General features: G+C 47.3%; 2 protein-coding genes across 4 annotated transcripts in view; one reads left to right on the top strand and one right to left on the bottom strand.

Moving 5' to 3' along the window:
* LUZP1 (leucine zipper protein 1) overlaps positions 1 to 14014 on the top strand; it is a 74527-nt gene extending 60513 nt beyond the window's left edge. For all 3 annotated transcript variants that reach the window (XM_081201923.1, XM_081201922.1, XM_081201924.1), the window contains exons 3-4: positions 3706 to 3904; positions 8365 to 14014. In XM_081201923.1, coding sequence (XP_081058049.1) covers positions 3706 to 3888 — 183 coding nt within the window. In that variant the 3' untranslated portion in view covers positions 3889 to 3904; positions 8365 to 14014. The remainder of the gene's footprint in view (positions 1 to 3705; positions 3905 to 8364) is intronic.
* Positions 14015 to 14737: 723 nt separating this feature from the next.
* Positions 14738 to 20553, bottom strand: part of KDM1A (lysine demethylase 1A) — a 49222-nt gene continuing 43406 nt past the window's right edge. The window contains exons 15-20 of the mRNA XM_081201927.1: positions 19769 to 19901; positions 18728 to 18915; positions 17962 to 18076; positions 17077 to 17204; positions 16235 to 16381; positions 14738 to 15321 (exon numbers count right to left, since the gene is read on the bottom strand). Of these exons, the coding sequence (XP_081058053.1) occupies positions 15136 to 15321; positions 16235 to 16381; positions 17077 to 17204; positions 17962 to 18076; positions 18728 to 18915; positions 19769 to 19901 (897 nt within the window). The 3' untranslated portion in view covers positions 14738 to 15135. The remainder of the gene's footprint in view (positions 15322 to 16234; positions 16382 to 17076; positions 17205 to 17961; positions 18077 to 18727; positions 18916 to 19768; positions 19902 to 20553) is intronic.

Below are 20553 nucleotides of genomic sequence, written 5' to 3'. Positions count from 1 at the left end.
ACCCTTAGGGTCCCTTCCAACGCCACGATTCTGTGATCCACAGGGGTCTTTCATCCAGACCCAGCCCTGCTTAGCATCAGCGAAGTTGCTGCATCGTATCCCTTCAGAGTCATGCCCTGGGATTTATTTGTTGAGTTTTATCACTTTTTAAGAAATTTGTATCTTAGGAGCTGCAGAAGACACTGAGATATGCCAAAAGTTTTTTTGGAAGATCTTAAGAAGCGGCTGACTCCCTTGTTAGGAAATATCCCTTTTCCCTTCACAGAGCTACAATTTTCAGTGTGGTTTAACAGTCCCTCTTCCCAGGAACTCTGGGAATTGTAGCTCTATGAGGGAGGGGAATAGAGGTCTCCTAAGAACACAGGTGGCACTGTGGGTTAAACCACAGAGCTTAGGGCTTGCCAATCAGAAGGTCGGCAGTTCAAATCCCCATGACGGGGTGAGCTCCCGTTGCTCGGTCCCAGCTCCTGCCAACCTAGCAGTTTGAAAGCACGTCAAAGTGCAAGTAGATAAATAGGTACCACTCTGGCGGGAAGGTAAACGTCGTTTCCGTGCACTGCTCTGGTTTGCCAGAAGCAGCTTAGTCATGCTGGGCACATGATCCGGAAGCTGTACGCCGGCTCCCTCAGCCAATAAAGCAAGATGAGCACTGCAACCCCAGAGTCATCCGCGACTGGACCTAATGGTCAGGGGTCCCTTTACCTTTTAAGAACCCCCTCCATCCTAAACAAACTACAGCTCTCAAGATGCTTTGGTGGAAATCATGACCTTTTAAAGTACTGTCACAGGTAGCGCAGAGTACTAAGACCAGGCAGCTTGACAAATCACATTCCAGTGAAATAGTTTGATTGTAATCAAAAGGCCGCGTAGTTCCACTCACTCCTATGCCATTTCCCTAAACAAAAGCTTTTAGCAGAGGAGCCATAGCTCAGTGGTAGAACACATGCTTTGCATGCAGAAGGTCCCGGGTTCAGTCCCCAGCATCTCTAGGTACTGCTGAGAATGTCCGCTTTCCCCAAAAACCTGGGGATACTGGCCTGAGTCAGTATCAGGTAGCTTCCTGTGTTCGTAAGTGACGATCTCTTGTTTCACATCTGTCTCTTGAACACATGGAAGATGAGAATCAAATCCTGTTGATTTTGCCCACCTGTGTGCGTGTATGCAGGAAAAATTGGAAATGGGAAAGCCCTGACATTAGGGAGGGTCTTCCCTTTCTGGTGATAGCCATTTGTTCAAATAATATAATCAGCGAAACATTCATAACATTTCAGGTAGAGGGAAGACTTAGCAGACCTCAAGCGCACAGCCTTCCGAATGCTCGAGGAAGCAGAAGGCAACAATTAAAAGTGCGTGCGTGCATGCACTTTTTGTTTTAAAGGACATGTGATTCTGAGGGACGCATACGGAATGATTTTTGAACGTTTCTGGGTTTGGCTACTGCCCCTACTTGAATAATACCAGCTTGAAATTAAAGCTCGGCCTTGTGCTGTAGTTCCCTCTGCTGGTGGTAGCCTGCAAGTGCAGTATTATTATTATTATTATTATTATTTTTAAACGCACACGCCAATGAAGTCCCATTTGGATTACTGCAGTGCGCTCTACATGAGGCTGCCTTTGAAGGTGATTTGGAAACTACAGCCAATCCAGAATGTGGCTGCTAGACAGGTGACTGGGAGTGGCTGCCGGAACCATCTAACACCGGTGCTACAAGATCTACATTGGCTCCCAGTACATTTCCGAGCTGACCTTTAAAGCCCTAAATGGCTTTGGCCCAGTATACCTGAAGGTGCATCTCTACCTCCATCATTCAGCCTGGGCACTAGCTTTGAGGGCCTTCTGGCAGTTCTGTCTTTTGTGAGAAGCGAAATTGCAGGGAAATTTTGGTTGTTGTTACCCACCCTGCAGAATGCCCTCCTGGCAGATGTCAAAAGTGCAGTCCCCTCCTGAGAAAAAGATTGCTGCCCCTTTTGAACTTATGGAGGCAGCCACCTTTCCCCCTCAATACAATGCCCCTAAAAGGTACTGTACATCTTTTTCTCCTTACGATACCCCAGGAGGGGGCCTGCCCAATATGATGTGCGGTTGCTTCCTAGAGCATTTTAAAAGGCATTTTCTGCATGTGGTGCCGTGCTCTAAGGTGCTCCAAGGAAGTTGAAGACGATTTAGAAAAAAGAAAGAGAGGGAGGGAGGGAAATATTGGACCACCTAATAAATTGTAAGTTGTCAGACTGTTATGCCCAGAGTGGTTCATTGGTACGCTGGTTGGACTAGTGCCTGAGAGACTAGGGTTCAAATCCCCATGCGGCCATGAAACTGGCTGGGTGATTTGGGGCCAGTCACTACCTCCCAACCCAACCTACCTCACAGGGTTGTTGTTGAGTAAATGAGGTGAGGGGAGAAAAAAGTTTGCCACCTTCAGCACCTTGGAGAAAAAGGTGGGATATACACGCAACAACAACAACAACTACTTTAATTTATACCACGCCCTCCCCAACCAAGACCAGGCTCAGGGCAGCTAACAACCAATAATAAAAACATGTTGATTAAAATACAATTTTAAAAACAAGATTAAAATACAACATTAAAACATTAGGATGCAGCCTCTTCACAGGAGGAGAAAGGAAAAAGAAAGAGGGGGAGGGAATCAAACTGATTCTAAGCCAAAGGCCAGGCGGAACAACTCTGTCTTACAGGCCCTGCGGAAAGAAATCAGATCCTGCAGGGCCCTGGTCTCATGAGACAGAGCGTTCCACCAGGCTGGAGCCAGTGTTGAGAATTATTATTATTATTATTATTATTATTATTATTATTATTATTATGTTTTGATCTTCCTATTTCTCTCCTATTTGCTGGCCCAGGACTTTGTGAGTGCTGCAGCAGTTCTTAACTTCCGTGTCTCAACATTGCATTTGTGCAGATAGGCATTTCTAAATCCACTGAAAGGCAATGAGAGGAGGCTGCTTGCTGGCCACAGCTACCCTTCTTTGTTTCTTTTTCTTTTTAAGGCATTTTAGCAATTTTTCATCCAAGATCAACAAAAGATCAGTAAAGTACAATTGAACAAATGCAGATCTCATATCATTCTCCCCCCCCCCCCCGGTGAATTAAGATACATGGCAGGTGGGGCTACAAAGCCAGTGTGCCAAATACAGAACAAGAAAAAGGGTGAACCAGTCATGCAAATGCACAGAGTCTCTCGCAAAGCCAGCATACAGAGCAGAGGGCTTCAGACCTTTGGAGGTGGAATTAATAAAAGTCAGAAATGGAAACCGCACATTTTCCAACGTGTCTGGTTTAGCTTGGCCTTTGGCCAGTCTCAAATTATGAGTAATTTCTCCATCAAAGCCAGACATCAAATACGCCTGGTACCAGTTTTCGGTGGAGGGGGCTGAGGATGTTTCTCACTTTCCCACTATTGATATCCTAGCTGCAAGGAGAAGAAAGGAAATGAGAGAGCCCTGTGGCTGACCGAAAGGGAAAGCAGGGCTGGAGAGGGAGACTTGGGGACTGTGTGGCTTATGTTTTTAGAAAGTTCACAGCCTTCCTACCAAGCCATGGAGTCATGCTTTGGGGAGGGAAAACTCACCCTGGGGGGAAGTGAGAGGGCAGGGCTCGACGGCTTTGCCCAGACTCTGTGTCTGGAAGCATCTCCTGCGGGGCTCCAGCATATTAAAGCACCCAAACTTTTTCCCGGTTCTGGTACAGGAGGAAAACAAAGATTTTGTTCCCAGTTCCAGAAGAAAACCGTTTGGCTCCTCTGAGCAGCTCGCCCGGGCTGACACACCGAGGAAGAGGCCAGACGCCAGGCTGGAGGCGACACGCCAGCTGTCGGACAGCAAGGCTGAGGAGCGGAGGCGTTGGACCAAAGGCTGCTCAGAAGACAACTGAGCCTGTTGATGTTGAGGTATGTTCGTGTTGTTTTAATAATAATAATAATAATAAATTTTATTTATATCCCGCCCTCCCCAGCCGAAGCCGGGCTCAGGGCGGCTAACAACACTAAAATAGTGCAACATTATAAAAACATCAAAGAATTAATTAAAATCAAAATTGATGGCAACCATAAACTAAAGTATTGTAAAGATTGCCAAAGGAGGGAGTCAGGCTGCGCCCTGACCAAAGGCCTGGTGGAACAGCTCTGTCTTGCAGGCCCTGCGGAAAGATGTCAAGTCCTGGAGGGCCCTTGTCTCTTGTGACAGAGCGTTCCACCAGGTTGGAGCCACAGCCGAAAAAGCCCTGGCTCTAGTTGAGGCCAGCCTAACCTCTCTGAGGCCTGGGACCTTCAAGATGTTTTTATTTGAAGACCGTAAGTTCCTCTGTGGGGCATACCAGGAGAGGCGGTCCCGTAGATACGAGGGTCCTAGGCCGTATAGGGCTTTGAAGGTTAAAACCAGCACCTTAAACCTGATCCTGTACTCCACCGGGAGCCAGTGTAGCTGGTATAGCACCGGATGAATGTGATCCCGCAGCGAAGACCCCGTAAGGAGTCTCGCTGCGGCATTCTGCACCCGCTGGAGTTTCTGGGTCAGTCTCGGGGGCAGCCCCACGTAGAGCGAGTTACAATAATCCAGTCTGGAGGTGACCATCGCGTGGATCACAGTGGCTAGGTCAGGGCGAGAGAGGTAAGGAGCCAACTGCTTAGCTTGGCAGAGATGAAAAAATGCCGCCTTTGTTATAGCTGCAATCTGCGCCTCCATGGAGAGGGAGGTATCGAAGATTACACCCAAACTCTTAACGGACGGTGCTGGCACTAATTGCACCCCCGCAAGAGATGGGAGTTGCCCCCTCAATCCCATATCGTCCCGTCCCAGCCAGAGGACCTCTGTCTTCGAAGGATTTAACTTCAACTGGCTCCCACGTAACCATCCAGCCACAGCTTCCAAGCATCTGATCAGTGTGTCTGGGGCCGAGTCAGGATGGCCATCCATCAACAGATAGAGTTGGGTGTCATCAGCATACTGATGGCAGCCCAGCCCAAAACTCCGGACAAGCTGGGCGAGGGGGCGCATAAAGATGTTTAAAAGCATCGGGGAGAGTATCGCACCCTGGGGCACTCCACACACCAAGGAGTGGCGGGATGACAGTTCCCCCCCAAGCGCCACCCTCTGTCCCCGACCAGAGAGAAACGAGCGCAGCCATTGAAGGACTGTGCCCTGGATCCCCACGTTGGCAAGGCGGTGGTCCAGGAGTTCGTGATCGACCATGTCGAAGGCTGCTGACAGGTCTAGAAGAATCAGCAGCCCCGACCCGCCTCGATCCAGCTGCCTGCGGAGATCATCTGTTAGGGCGACCAGAGCCGTCTCGGTCCCATGACCAGCGCGGAAGCCGGACTGGAATGGATCCAGAGCCGATGTTTCATCCAGAAACCTACCAAGCTGTTCAGCAACCGCTCTCTCAATCACCTTACCCAGGAATGGAAGATTCGAAACTGGGCGGTAATTGGATAGATCTAAGGGATCTAATGATGTTTTCTTTAAGAGCGGACGCACCACTGCCTCCTTCAGTTCCCCTGGGAATGTCCCGGTGCCAAGGGACAGATTGATGATATCCCCCAGGGGGGCCCGCACCTCGTCTGGACACGCTCTAATCAGCCAAGACGGGCACGGGTCGAGAGGACAAGTGGTGGGCTTTCCAGCTCGGAGGAGTCTGTCCACATCGGCTGGGGATATCCAGTCAAAGTGGTCCAATACTGGACCCGAGGACAGTCGAGGGGCCTCCAGTTCCTTTATTGTATCCAAGTTGGCAGGGAGGTCATGGCGGAGCGACAGGACCTTCTCCGCAAAAAAGCTCGCAAATGCCTCACAGCTGTGTGTCAAATTATTATTTAAATTTGGCTGTCCTTCGAGGGACGTTAAAGACCGAATTACACTAAATAATTGTGCCGGGCGAGAGCTAGCGGATGCAATGGAGGCCGAGAAGTAGGACTTCTTAGCGGCCTTCACTGCCATCTCGTAGGTTTTCATAAAAACTCTATAAGATGTTCTTGAGGCTCCGTCACGGGCACCCCGCCATACTCGCTCTAGCCGTCTGAGGTCCCGCTTCATTTTCCGGAGCTCCTCAGTAAACCAGGGAGCCCGGTTTCTGCGGGGTCGCAGAGGGCGCTTAGGTGCGATCTCATTGATGGCTGCTAGGAGCTGGGTATTCCAGCCCTCAACAAGCTCAGTCAATGAGTCGCCAGGGGGAGAAAGGTCCCGCAAGGCTTGACGGAACCTATCAGGGTCCATCAGCCTCCGCGGGCGAGCCCAAATCGGCTCGCCACCTAAGCAGGGTGGGGGTGGAACATCAATCCTGGCTTTCAGAGCATAGTGATCAGACCATGGCACCTTGATCGAAGGAAGCATGATCACATCTATACCGACACCAAAGATCAAATCCAGCGTGTGGCCTGCTTGATGTGTGGGGCCCGAAACAAACTGGGAGAGCCCTAGTGTCGCCATGGAAGACACCAGGTCCAGAGCCTGTGAGGAGGGAGTGGCATCGGCATGGATGTTGAAGTCCCCCAATACCAATAGGTTGGGGAACTCCAAGGCCCAGCCGGCCACCGCCTCCAGCAGGCCTGACAGGGTGGCTGCTGGTGCGCTAGGTGGCCGGTACACCAGCCAGACAGCCAAGCTCACCTCGGAGCCCCACACTAGGCCAACACATTCAATGCCGGGGATCGATGGTGGTGGTAGAGCCCTGAAAGAACAATCTTCCCGGATTAATAATGCCACCCCTCCCCCCCGGCCCACAGTCCGTGACTGGTGGAGGACGGAAAAACCCGGGGGCACCATCTCTCGTAAGGTAACAGTATCCCCTTCGCGTACCCAGGTCTCCGTCACACAAGCCAGGTCGACCCCCTGCGAGATGATGAAATCTCGCAGGGTGGCGGTTTTGTTGCCTATAGACCTGGCATTGCACAACACCAGTGACGGAGGTGAGTAATCCTTGCTCACCCTACCCTCGTCTCTCGGGATGGGGCGCAGATTGGAAGGGGTACGAGCATATCCGTATCTCGATCCCCTTCGCCTATGACATCTGCCCCCTTTAAAATAAGAGGTCCTTGTTCCCACTTTGTCATCTTATGGGTAGTGCCCATCTCAGCCATGTGCTTAAGTTGGACGGGGCAACATGCAAATCACTTGCTTGGAAGCATCTGATCGAAGTCTCCCTGCATGTGCAAAAATGTCACAGGCTTTCCATGAATGGTGATGATAATGAATGATAATGTATTGCTCCATGTATGGCTTCATGCCGTACGATCTCAAGGTGGTTTGTGTAGGACAGAAGGCGTATAAAAATGGATTCCATTTCAGGAAACCAAGAACAAACTGACCACAACTTCAAATTACTGAAAACCTCCAACCACCCGCACAAACATTAGCATAATCGCCATCAAAACAGCTAGTAACAAAAACTAGCAAACCACCTAGAGGTAAATCTTAACCTACCACTGAAAAGAATTACAAGGTTGATGCCAGGTGGGCCTCCGGGGGAGAGCAATCCACAGTCAGAGGGGCCACTCCTGGCAAGACCCTCTTTCTTGGCAGCCTTCTGTACTTCTCCTGGAGTAGACATGAAGAGGAAGGCTCAGATAACATAAGGGTCCAAGAGGTTGATGCATACTGGGAGAAATGTTCCCTAAGATATTGGGATCCCAATCTGTAAAAAGGCTTTAGAACTGAAACTTTGAATTGGGCCTGCAAATGTATGCAGTCTGTCTATGTATAACATTTACTGGGAGTAAAAAAAAGGGGGAGGAGGTAAAGGACCCCTGGACGGTTAAGTCCAGTCAAAGGCAACTATGGGGTTGCAGCGCTCCTCTCGCTTTCAGGCCGAGGGAGCCGGCGTTTGTCCACAGACAGCTTTTCAGGTCATGTGGCCAGCATGACTAAACCGCTTCTGGCGCAACGGAACACCATGATGGAAACCAGAGTGCACGGAAACACTGTTTACCTTCCCACCTATTTATCTGCTTGCACTGGTGTGCTTTCAAACTGCCAGGTTGGCAGGAGCTAGGACAGAGCAATGGGAGCTCACCCTGTCGGGGGATTTGAACCGCTGACCTTCTGATCAGCAAGCCCAAGAGGCTCAGTGGTATAGACCACAGCGCCACCCACAACCTATATTTACTGGGAGTCACAAGTGTGGAGAGTGCTGTTGTGTTCAGGTCCTGCTTCCAGGTTTCCCTTCTGGTTGGCCATTCTGAAAACAACGCTAGATGCACTAGATGGGGATTTGATCTGACCCTGCAGTACTCTTCTTCTGACGCCCGTAGGTGTGACTGCGCAGACCAGGAAGAGCAAAGCAGTAGTGATCTGTGAAAAAGAATTATTGTCTGATGGCTTAATGTGGTGACCTTTTTCTTCTTCTCTCTCTTCCTAGGGTCTTTCCCCCTCCAGTTGCATGACCTCCAGAAGCTGAGCTTCATTCTTCATCCCTACACTGGTCTCTTCCCTGCAGCCAGTCCAACACAGGGACATGTACAGTGCCTGACTTTTAACCCCTTCAGTGCTCAAGGTCCTTTCTGCCCACTAGCCTTGGGTGGATTTTATTTTTTTATTTTTTAAAAGGTGGCTTTGTGTTTTCCTTCTCCTCCCTGGAGGAGGCCGCAGACACTTCGCTCAGGGGAATCCCACTCTGAAATCTTATTGAGCTTGAATCAATGGTAACCTATGGCTGGTGAATGGCTCTGCATCTCTCGAGGAGGTACCCAATAACTTTGCATCATGTTGGACAAACCTTTGAGGTGAACAGCCTTGACCTCTGCCATCTGCCGCGCTTTTTCCTGGAGAAGCAAGAGGTGTGTTTTTGTGTGTGCGGGTGGGTGTTGGTAACCACTGCAAGAAGCGAGAACTGCCCCAGACACACCTGCTTGCCGGATCTCAAGAGCCCAGAACGGCACGTTGAGAATTTCCATTCCTTGCCAGATTTTTGCTGTTCCATCTTCTGAAAGAAGTTTACATTGGTTTCCGTGTGCCGCAAGTACTCTCTGAGATGCCGCTCCGGAAAGGATGGTGCGGGGAGGGGAATGACGCAGTTCCAGGAACCCCACTCCAAGGCCATTGCTTCCCACCAGCCATAGCTCTCTCGCAGCATACCTGCACTGCAGTGGCTTGGCCATTTGCAAGTACTTCTGCCTGAGCCTGACACATAAGCAATAAGCATGACATCCAAGATTTTCACCCATCTCCCGCTCTGCAGGCCGGGTGCTGAGGAAGCAGCCCCTTCCCTCCCCAAACGCTTGAGTTCTTGCCTTCGCTTCCTTCCTCACCCGCAAGCCTCGCAGGATCCAAACTCTGGCTAGACTCAAATCAGGCGGAGCAAGAAACCTCGCCGACACCCCGAGCCCAATGTCATCCCAGCCAAAGGAGGCGGAGTGCTCCGTGGGGCCTTGCTTGCTTGGAAGAGCCTGTGGCGCATTACTTGAACTAACAGCCTGAGGCCTCAGTGTGGGCTGCACCACACCTCAGGACTGGGGCAGCCACTGGGCATTTGGCACAGCCTGCTCAGAGAAGTGGGGAAGAAGAGGCTCCTTTGTTCAGCACCTCAACATATCTGGGGGGGGGGGTGTTATTCCTTTATTTCTGCTACCTCACTCTTCACTTGCATGGGCAAAGGGACCAGCGGAGACTCACCCAGAGACACAGCGATTGCGCTCTTCTGCACCCGAGTCAGCAGACAGAACGTTGGACCCCACCAGTGCCACGGCAGCTTCTCACCTTGGCCTAGTCTTCTCAGTCTTCCCCCATGCATTTGGCACATAAGGCTTAGATGCTGCTGTAAACGTAAGTGTTTTGTACCCACCTCCCCTGCCAGGCCTTTCTAGGTATCCATTTGGTGGCAGATCAGACAGCACTGTTCCCATGAGGAACAGTGCCCCCGCCACTCTCCCTCCAAGCAGAGGTAATCCATTCAGACTTAAGAAGGAGGCAGCTCAGTTTCACTCCCCATGAAAAGGAATTGGGAACAAAACAATGTTTTAAAAGTTAGATAGAGTTTAATGTGCATTAGCAATGCATCGCCACATGGGTTTGGTGCATGAAGTGCATTCATTCTGTTCACACATGCACAGTTAGGTGAGGCCTATGACTCTGTTGAAAAGCCAAGAGCATCAGGCTAGGCTTCCAGGGTTTCAGATAGAAAACCTGGCTTAGGGAAAAAACACCCCAAATTCGCTACTTTGCCTTTTTAAAAAAAAAAACACACACATTGTGAACCTTTAGAAATAACTGAGGTTTGCTGTGGTTCCTACTCTATCCTTTACCCGACAGTTTTTAATTCAGCCAAAGGTTTTAAAAAACGTATTTTAACTGATTCAGATGTGAGAGGCACAGAATGCGGACAATGGTGCCATTTATCGGACCAAGTGGTTAAGTGTTCACAAGCTTCAAGAGGACCTTGAAGCATGAGTGTTCTAAGAATAAGTTTACATGCCCCTGGTTTTGGCTAGCAATGCTATAAAAGGCACCATTGTTCCGTACTGATTTCTCGCAGAGGTGGGCAGAAGGGTGTGCACCATCTTTTAAAAATAATTATTACCCGAACTGTGCTAACATAGGTTAACTTCTGCAACTTGTATGCATCATTCACATTTTCACGTGCTCTCCCACTGGTCAGTGGACTGGGGAAGGCACAGAAGCCAAACAATGAGATCATCTCAAGTATTGCCCACGCTCTTTCACGTATATTTTCAGTGTTGAGGTCTAGAACCTTGTGTTTTATGCTCCCGTCTCTTTGTGATGTAATCACAGCCTATCTGTGGTCCCACTTTCATTCACCAATTACAGGCCTCTCACTGGGGGGCCAATTCACAGAGTTTAGCTTGCTTCCATTGATGGGTAGTCTGTTTACATAAAGGTCTCAGCAATAACTGATCTGTAAGCAGCCATTTTGAACTGGCGCACCCCGTTATGCTCAGATGGCGCCTGTCTAGCGTTCAACGGGGGGCTGTGATTTAATCCAAAGTAGGATGGTGATTGTTTTTGCTAAAAAAAAAAAAATTTAAAGCCATGTCGTAGTTGATTCAAGAAAGCACTTTAGCACCTGAAAAGTTCGATTCAACGCTGATGTTGGATCTCAGCCTACTTGAAAATTAAAGCAAGCCACCAACCAATGGGGAGGGGGGGTGTTGCTATCTGAGCCATTTGTTTGGCTGGGTCATAAATGCTTAGAATTTCCTGTGACGTGCACCAGCTCCAAGACCACTAGTTCATAAAGTGATAAAATAGCCCCTTACTGAAACTTATTTATATGAAAATAAGTTCCTCTTGGACTTGTTTGTCTGTAATTATACTTGGGAATGCAGCCTTAATGGACATTTCTCTTCCTCTGCATGATGAAATCGGAGCCATTCTCATTGTGCCTGTTCAAAGCAGTGACACTTTGAGTGCCCTTAGAACGCCCTGCCTGATTTTCTGGTGCAAAAGAAGCCCCACCATGCATACGACAACCCAGGTAATTTCCCCCCCGTTGGAAAGCTGGCTTGTCCACATTCAACACTGCAAACTTCTCACAGGACCTGCAAAATGCTCCACCCCCTCTGAGCACTCCATTTACCATAAGAGCTAGAGATTATTCACTTGAATTTGAAACTATTTTCTGCATGACTAATGCGTTCACAAATTTAACCATACACGCACTGGCGCAAAAGATCGTTCTGAACGCTTTCTCCAGGACTGAGTGCTCAGGGTCAGAAAGCTAGGTATCTGGGTCCAAGTAAAAGTCGCCCAAGAATAAAGGGTTTGGCATTTGAGCCATACACAGAAGGATGAGGGCAAGTGTCCCTTGTTCCTAGGCTGATAGCACCTCTGAAAGCTGCACTGATACCTTTCCCTTGCCAAGAGGACATAGCAAAGTCCTCTTCATCTTTGCTGGGGAAGAAATGACCCAGTGGCAGTCCAGATTTTTACAAAAAGGGAAAACTTAAAAGGAACCAGTTATCTGTGTCTTAGGCCTTTGTTCCCTAGATGGGGAGCGTTGTGAGCCCTCCAGCTAGAGTTTGACCACCACCCTGGGTGTGGCTGATGGGGAATTGCGAGTCAACTATTGCTGGAAGGCCACAGGTTCCACATTCCTAGAACATACTTGAGCAGCTGGGAAGAGGAAGAATACAAGTCCCCCCCCCCTTCAGATTAGATAGGAAGCTTTTATAACTGTAACACCTGGCCTTGCTTAACCAAGGAATCTGCCTCAGCTTCGGCAATAGGGCTTGATGGATGAGGTTGCTGCCTCCTTTCTGAAGGCACGTTATGGATCCCCCACCTACCCATAAAAGAGAAATGAATTTGCCCTGAGCTATTTTAGCTAGTTTATTGCTTCAGGGCAGAGGACACCCCCCCTTTTTTATGTTTTTCAGGCCTGGGGTCTGTTGATAGTCTTACATTTCACTAAGCATAAGGAATGAATGTAAATATCCGTTACAGTATCGGTTGGGGGTTATTTTATTGATGGCCCCATAAAAAAAGGATGACAAAACCCTAAGGAGACCTTAACCCTGAGTGCAATAGGAGCTGATTGTATTATTGAACTAGCAGTGGTGAGTTCAGGAAACAAGAGACTGTTTGGCTCAAGTTGCACACTTTAAAAATAAACAGCTGTAAAGTGTATTTGTAAATATTTGCCAGCATTTTGGCAAGTTAATTTTTGTTTTAACTGTAGCATATAAATACAGTAGGAATCCCCCAGGGACTTTCTAATGCTGCAAATTTGTGTGTAAAAAAACAAAACAAAAAACAATTCCAGTGTTGTAATTATATGTGCTGCATGTGATTATTCCTTTTTATGTCAAGAAACAAAAAAAAAAGCAACTTCTTCCAACTGGAGGTCAGAATTGCCCTCATGTACAGCCCACACAACGTTGCATAGCCTAGTAAGATCTGCTCCTTCACCTCCCTTCATTGCAAACAGCAGAACCGCTTCTCCGATGAAAAGCCAGAGAGAGACCATAGCTCAGTGGTAGAGCAGATGATTTGCATGCAGACAGTCCTGGATTCACAAGGCCTTGAAAGAGAGCCAGTCCACTGACAATACTTGGGTAGGCCAGCCCAGTGTAGGGTTAACGCCATACTTCCTCAGGCCATTAGTGTGTCTCTGGTTTTACGACAAGATGTCAAGAGTGCCAAGAACCTAGAGTTTTAGCCATAGATTTGTCAGAAGGGACCCATACGTATGCAAGCAGCCAGGACATTTATTGTCTCACAGGCTTTTTGGAATTGACATTTCCCCTTCTCAAAATGTGTATATGAGATGAGAGAGGCTTACATGATGCCACCCCTCTACCCTGGGCATCAGTAGAAGACAACCCCACAAAAGATCTTGCTGCTTCAGTTGAAACCCCAACTTTATATCCAAAGAGGGATAAAGTGGTGAAGGTACTGCAGTGCAGGGCCCACATCCTTCCTCCCCTTTCTCTTTCCTCTTGGCTAGAGACCAAAGGATTTGCTCAACCTTTCTGTGGCTGTTGGGAGTACAGTCTACTCCTTCCACGTCTGCACAAGGGGGAAGGCACGCCGGTCTTCCTGCCATTTATAAACACTTGAGAATCCTTCAGATTGTGTGGAATGTATTTTTAAGAGATGAAAATATATTTTTTCTACTTGCTAATGTTAAGACTGGGTGGAAAGGGATTGTCGAATCCTGACATGGTGTGCTTGCAGGCAGATGAGCATCTCCTGCCTTAACATTCCCTCGCTTTCAGGTTAAGAGAAAGCAAGTGCAATTTTTAGCAAAATGTGTTCAGAGATCCTCATTTGCCAGCCCTCCAGAACCCAGGAAGCTACCAGCACTGTCCCAATCACTCCACTCCTGACTCAAAAGGAAGCACTGTGGTGCTAGTATGTTCAGCTGGGGAAAGGCCCTGCTCTTTCACCTCCCAAACCTGCCTGCACACCGGACAGCAGGTGGTGCTAGCCTGCTAGTCACAGAGCAACAAGTCTGCATGCTATGTTTAAATGCAAACATTTGTCCGCATGTTATCTTCTGACTAATGCTGTCTGTTCTACAGTACTTAATCAATAAAACTATTTGTATGTTACTCAAATGTGTGAATTGCTTTGAGATGGAAAGAACCTTTAGCTTCTTGTGAAGAAGAATAAAGCCAATTTTGCATACCCCACCCACAGTGTTTTGGCAACAGCTCTAAGTACAGAGAACTGCATTGACTTGTTCAAGATCCACATGGTTGCTAAATGGCTAGCACTTTTTCAGGCATTTTTTGGACCTTCACAATACATTTTTGTCCCTGAAATTAAGCCCAATAATAGAATAGGATTTACAAGAAAACCTGCCCTTGTGCATATCAGGTACCTCTTGCCACTGGCCTCTGGCAACCCTGTCAAATGAAGGCAGGACTGGATGAGACACTGGGCCATGAAACACAGGATTCAGAGCCTGGCCAGGAGAGTGGAATCTCACTACAAAACAAGTATAAATATAGCTTCTCAGTCCTTGGTGTCCTCCAATTTTGTTCTTTCTTGTCCTGGCCTTTGAATATCCCCTTACTTAGCATCAAATCCCAGCACATACTTTGCCTGCAGCAAAACCGATTCTACCCCTTTAGCTTCCTAGCAAGGACCAGCATTTATCTGTAACTGCCCCAGATTCAATGTACCCATTATTCTAAGCACTTTGAGTTACTCAGCCATTTCCCCTCACATCTCTGAGGATCCTTAAATGGCATCTAATCTAACTTTAGTTGCATATAGCAGAGAGTAGGGCATTGCATCCTGCATCATACTCAAAATGAAAAGAAACTGTGTTTCTGTTGTCTGTGTTTTTATAAAAAAGGAAGTTTTATTTTTGCTTCCCAAAACAAAACCCACAAAAGACAATCTTACCTTAGTGACTAACAGCAGCTAACTTACAAGAGTTCTAAACCCTGGAAAGAAACAAACAAAAATGCATCTGTACCAAAAGAGATCTCTGTCAAGAGAGACCAGAAGTCTGGATTTGGGGGAGAAGGTGCACCGCTCCAGAGAATCGAGGCTGCTGTGGCAGTCAGGAATTGCATTCTTGGATGACTGAAGTCTAGGAAGGCCGCTCAACAGGGGCAATGCTTTTGACTCCTGGTTATGCCTTATAATTGGTAGTGCTACAGACCAAGAAGGCCACTTCTAATCACGAGTCCATGCAAGGCATTCATAACCCACTGAATTGTTACATGGCAGGAGCCTGCTGTGCAGCTGCAACAGGAGTAGCTTGGCGAGGCAGTGTGTACATTGCACCGAGAAACTGGTCTGCAATGCGTCCAGCTTCTCTCAGTCCACTCAGCAGAGCTCCGTGAACAGTCGCTGGGTAGTTGCGAATTGTATGTTCTCCTGCAAAGAACAGGCGGGGAATTGGCTGGAAAAGAAATGAGAGATTGGCAATGTTACAAGAGGCCCAGTTTACCTGCTGAATATAGCATACCTGCAAAACAAGGAAGGTTTCCTAAAAAGCTGTCACTCCAAGTGACGCCTGGGAATAATTTTATCATTTGTTTGTTTTTCCCAGAATCAAGCATCCCATATGGATTGCCCACAGAGAGAGTAGAAGAAATGTGTTCGGCATTTCAATGTGGCAGAGGACCAGTTTTCCTCCCTGTGGTCTAAAGGGAAGCAGAGTGCAAATTTAGCCACAGGTTGTCGTGAACTTGAAAAACATATTCAGCATCTCAAGCTGGTTTAAACTTAGTACTGTGTGTGTGCTTGAATTGAATGACCCAAGTGCACTGGGGTAAGGCCGCTTGCTTGGTTTCAGAAGCAGATAGCAGGACCAATTCCCAAGTTGCACCTTAAATTTAGTCTCACGTCCCCCTTTCTAGAGTTTGCAAACAAACACATTTGGTGGGTGAGGAGTGGCAAGAGGGAACTGTTACTTCATTCCCATTATTCATAATTCCTTACACCTACTGCAGAGTGAGCCCAAAGGGCAGACATCAGATCCTTCTATGGCCTGAATAGCACCCAGCTACGGGTTGCTCCTAGTCAATGTTAACAACCAGCAAAGTTGCCAGGTTTTTTTGATCTTCCCTTTTGATCCCCCCCCCCCCAAATGCCGAAGAAAAGTAAAAAGGTTGCTTTCATGAGGAGTTGTACTGATACTTGTAATTAAGAAAAAAACCAGTTCCCTCCCATGCTAGACAAGGAAGCCAAGTGGGATGAGATTAATAATAAAAATAAATTTATAAATATAAAGAAATGTTCCAGGAAAAAATTGTGGTACAAAGTCAAAGGTTCCTGCTGCTTCTTGGTGCTAATCTGAATGCAGTTCTCACCTGGGGAGCTCCTGGAATGGCTGGTCCCGGAGTAATTGGCTGAGCCATCAAGTCATAATCATTTCCTGAAGATCCAGCTGCTACATAGGAATAGGATCCTCTGGCCCAGGGGTCTGCCCTCCAACGAGATACTACTGTTTCCTTAGGCTGAGGACAAAGAAAGGGGGGGGGGGGGAGGTTACTCAAGTGTGTAACGTTTCGTGAAGTCCCTGATACTAGGAGGATGTGTGCAGGCACACATACTCACATGTTTTTTTCCTAGGCTGAGGAAAACTGCAAGTAACAGAAAGCCCTGAAAAGCCTGGAAGCAATACCCAATTATTCTCCTGTCAGCTATGCTTTCAAGGTTGGCCCATGTCTGCAGAATGGAAAGCAGGAGCATCCAGAGTGAGGGAAGGGAGTCCAAGCAGTTCTAGCTGAGGGCAGCAGGTGGTGAAAACAAAGCCTAAGGAAGTGATTCTCTTTGCAGCCAATAGCCAGCCAAAAGTACGCAATCCTAACCTACAGGGTTTAGGTTTTTTCCTCATTTTAGAAATGGCCCTTCTCTGTTGGAAGGCTTTTTCTGATGCCACCCTTTAAGGAAGCTGGAAAATTTGATCATGCTATAGGTGGTATCTAGAGGCTCATATTGTGCCACACACTGATAAAGGTAAGGTTGGCTAGGATCCTGAACATATGGAACTGAAGAAGTGTGCATGCACATGAAAGCTTATACCAAGAACAAACTTTGTTGGTCTCTAAGGTGCTACTGGACAATTATATATAGAGAGACTGCATCAGACCAACACGGCTACCTACCTGAATAACCTGAATATGGAACTATAAAGAGTTCAATGTGATACCTGAGGGACAGCACTGCTGCCAAAAATGCCCTTGAGAATTGCAAGACAGCGCCCAACAATGACATCATCACTGATGTTCTCCATTATTCCGGCTGCTTCACCTGCCACCAAGGCCAGAAGAATTGGTGCTGTGGAAAAGATTATTGGGACATCAGCAGAACGCAAGCGCTAGCCAAATTGCTTTAGTTTCATCCTGCACAGGAATGTGCTTTATTAAGGTTCTCTGGCAAACAGCCTAAATAACAAGATTTCTCACTGAGATAAAGACCCAAACAAAAACTGATGGCTTTTGTTTCTTAAGGAGACAGAGTTTATCATCTTAAGAGGGCACAGAAGGCAAAGATGGTGCCAAGTAGGAGTCATTTCTAACCACTTAGGAATTTCCTAAGTTATGCATATTGCTTCTGACAATAAACGCAGTGTCTCCAACTGAGAAGTGAGAAAAAGGAGCTCACTTTAACCAAAATCACTTAGGCAAAGATTTCTCACTGCCCAGCTGAGCTGCTGCCGGTGACATTGAGCAACACTGAGCAAGGTGGATTTATAGTTTTTTAGTTTCTATGGTGAGACATGCAACCAGAAGCTGGCATAGCAAGGGGGCAGGGGGCTGGATCAGATCAAATGCAGTCAGCTAACAGCAACAGGACTGGCTCAGGATTCAGTGTGTGCCAGGCAACCTCAGCCCTATCCCAGAACGGGGGATTCCTGTACTTCAGCACACAATTTTGACGGCAGAACACTGGTGTCCCCCTGAGGGCTGGCAGAGCTTTTTTGAGCTGGGCAGAGTCCCACTCCATCCAACTCCACCACCACAGAGGTGGAACACAGTTTGGATTTCAGCCAAAGGCGCCTATGAAAATAGTTACATGCTTTGGTGCCAACTACCTTTGTAAAGATTCCAAAACAGGAAAAGCTCTCCTCGGCTGGCTGTTGTGCTGCCAACGTGACCAAACAAATTTACACTGGGATCCCAGAACACACGGTCAAAACACAGCACAACCTAAAAAGGAAGGAAACGTTAAGATTCAGGAAAGACTCTGGTCTGGTTCAGCGTTTTAAGATCTGCTGCTGCTTGTCTTTTTCACATGGATCACAAGGGAAGGGGGGCACTTTACATTTCTCACCAGTTCTAAGCTGTGCTTTAAATAATTTTCCCTTCTTTCATATCACAAGAAATCTGTATACAAGTTTTGTGTTTTCACAAAATAAACTCAGAAAATGCTTCAGACCCTGACATACACGTATGAATTAATATATATGAAACAGACTATAAGAGTAAGATACATTTGCTTCAGGAAGTGTTTCTCCCATTTCCAGCCAATGTTCATTGACACCCCCAGTACGCTATCAAGTGTAAGTGGAAAGCAAGCTAAGCTTTCTGATTCAATGCTGCTAGAATTGATTCATCTCTTCTAGGGCATGATTTTCTTCAGCATGTGGTATACATTGCACTACTCAGGCCCCGCCTGAAGCAAAAAAGGCAAAGCTATATATGAATGGTTTTGTGCTCTATTCTCAGCTATGGAACACTGAAATGAATTGAGGAAGAAAGCTTCCAACTATCCACAGCAGGTAAGGGTATAGCTACTGTAATTGCTCTCTCCTGCCCACCCCACCCCCCGCTGCTCCACTTTTGTACATTTCAAGCTACCTTGTTAAGGTTTCCAAATCCCATTCTCTGCACAGCAGATGTCTTCCACTCCGGAAGAGGAGGAACAAACTGTACAGCAGGAGGCTGCTGCTTCAGCACTCCCAAGGGAAGGGTACAGAGAACAGCATCACACTTATAAATAAATGTCTGGCTAGTGGACCGGGTGTTGACAGCTATCACTTCACATCCTGGGAAAATGAAAAAGGAAGGGAGGGGGAAAGAGAAGAGAATGCCATGAAAGAAAATCGCTAGTTTTGTTGGGTAGGTTTATAGGGGTGAAAGAATGACTGCTCAGACATCTTAAAGTACTAATAACAATTTTTTTAGTTCCTGAATATTAGGTAGATTGAGATTCTGCCGGTTCACAATCCTAGCATCATGTCTATTGGTCTTTCCAGTGTACAACCTGTTTCACAATCCTCATCTCCAAGAGCCTCAAAAATCACTCTGCAAAATTGCTTGCTCAATGCCACCTTAGGACATTAGAGCTAACTTGGGATTCAAATCTGCCTCTTCCTTCTCCAAACCAAACTCTCCTACTGGCACTGTATTGTCTTTGCCCTGAAGCCACTGAATGACAGCCAGTTATACTTTTTTCGCACATCTCCCCTTATTCCCAATTTTGGCTGTCTTCATTCCATGCAAGCTCATCCACAGTAGCCCCTATTTATCTTCACATCTTTAGACATGACTCCTCATACCTGAATTGTCACCCTTTCTCAGTTTCAACTGCCTCTCTTCTCTATATACTTCCCCCCCCAAACCACAATATTTGTGGTCTCTTTGTGTCTTTGTCCACCACAAACCTCACCCACCCTTATCACACCCACTTTCAAGCTCTGGTTTTCCCTTTCATTGTCTACGTACGTACATCACATCCTGAGACCTTGTCAGCATTCCAATATCCTTCATCACCAAACAGTGACGGAAGGCACATGACTAGTGGGTGCAACACCATCCACTGGCTTTCCCTGGAGGTAGTGAGCGAACAGCAGCCTTAAAACTACGGGACCATCAAAGATGACTGCAAGTTTTGCTCACCTGAGGCTGTGTAGCGAACCTGCCGAACGGCTGTGTTAAGTTTAATGTCCAATCCTTCGGCCAGAGCCACGGGCACACAGGAATAACCATTTCTCACAGTCAGATGACTGCCTGTGAACTCAAAATCATCATCCTGAAATGGAGAGGGGGAGATTCAGATGTCCCATTAGTGAATTTGTAAGGCAATTAATTGGTCCTGGTGAATTCCCCTCACGCTGCCCATGGACAAAAAGTGGTGACAAATTCCCACGGATGGCAATGACAAAAGGCTACTGCTTATGTGAAACAGAACATCTGGCTACTTGCAGTGAACGGGTCTCTCTGGGGGGAAGCAGGGGGCATTCTGAAAAGAGTGGAAATTGCGTAAGCTGAGCCAGATCAGGGAGGAATATCCTAGGAAGGCGGAAGCAGCTAAGAGCATGTCTTTCCTTCCTACCCACCCAGCGTGCTTGTCTCACCTGTGAGCATCTACACAAGGGAACAACGTTCTTAAAAGACATGCCAAGCATAAATTCCCGTACCCAGATTGTATAGTTGGTTCATATAATTTATTTGGAATAACATTTGCATGATTAGGCCTGTGTGCGTTAGATTTTATTGGATATATTCCTTATTGGATTTTATTGGGATATATCCCTTTTAAGAATGTTATACCATGGACATGCAGTAGTGTTGAAGGTGCACCAGATAAGTGGGGAGGAAGGTGCTCTCTCATTTCCCACCATGTGTGCATAGGGCAGCTGATCCAGGCAACATCCCATCCAGCCCAGAGGAAACCAGAATGC

This window comes from Podarcis bocagei (genome assembly GCF_964188305.1).
Source record: "Podarcis bocagei genome assembly, chromosome: 7".
Classification (NCBI taxonomy): domain Eukaryota; kingdom Metazoa; phylum Chordata; class Lepidosauria; order Squamata; family Lacertidae; genus Podarcis; species Podarcis bocagei.
The sequence above is the reverse complement of the archived record's forward strand: the minus strand, read 5'-3'. Positions and strand labels throughout refer to the sequence as shown.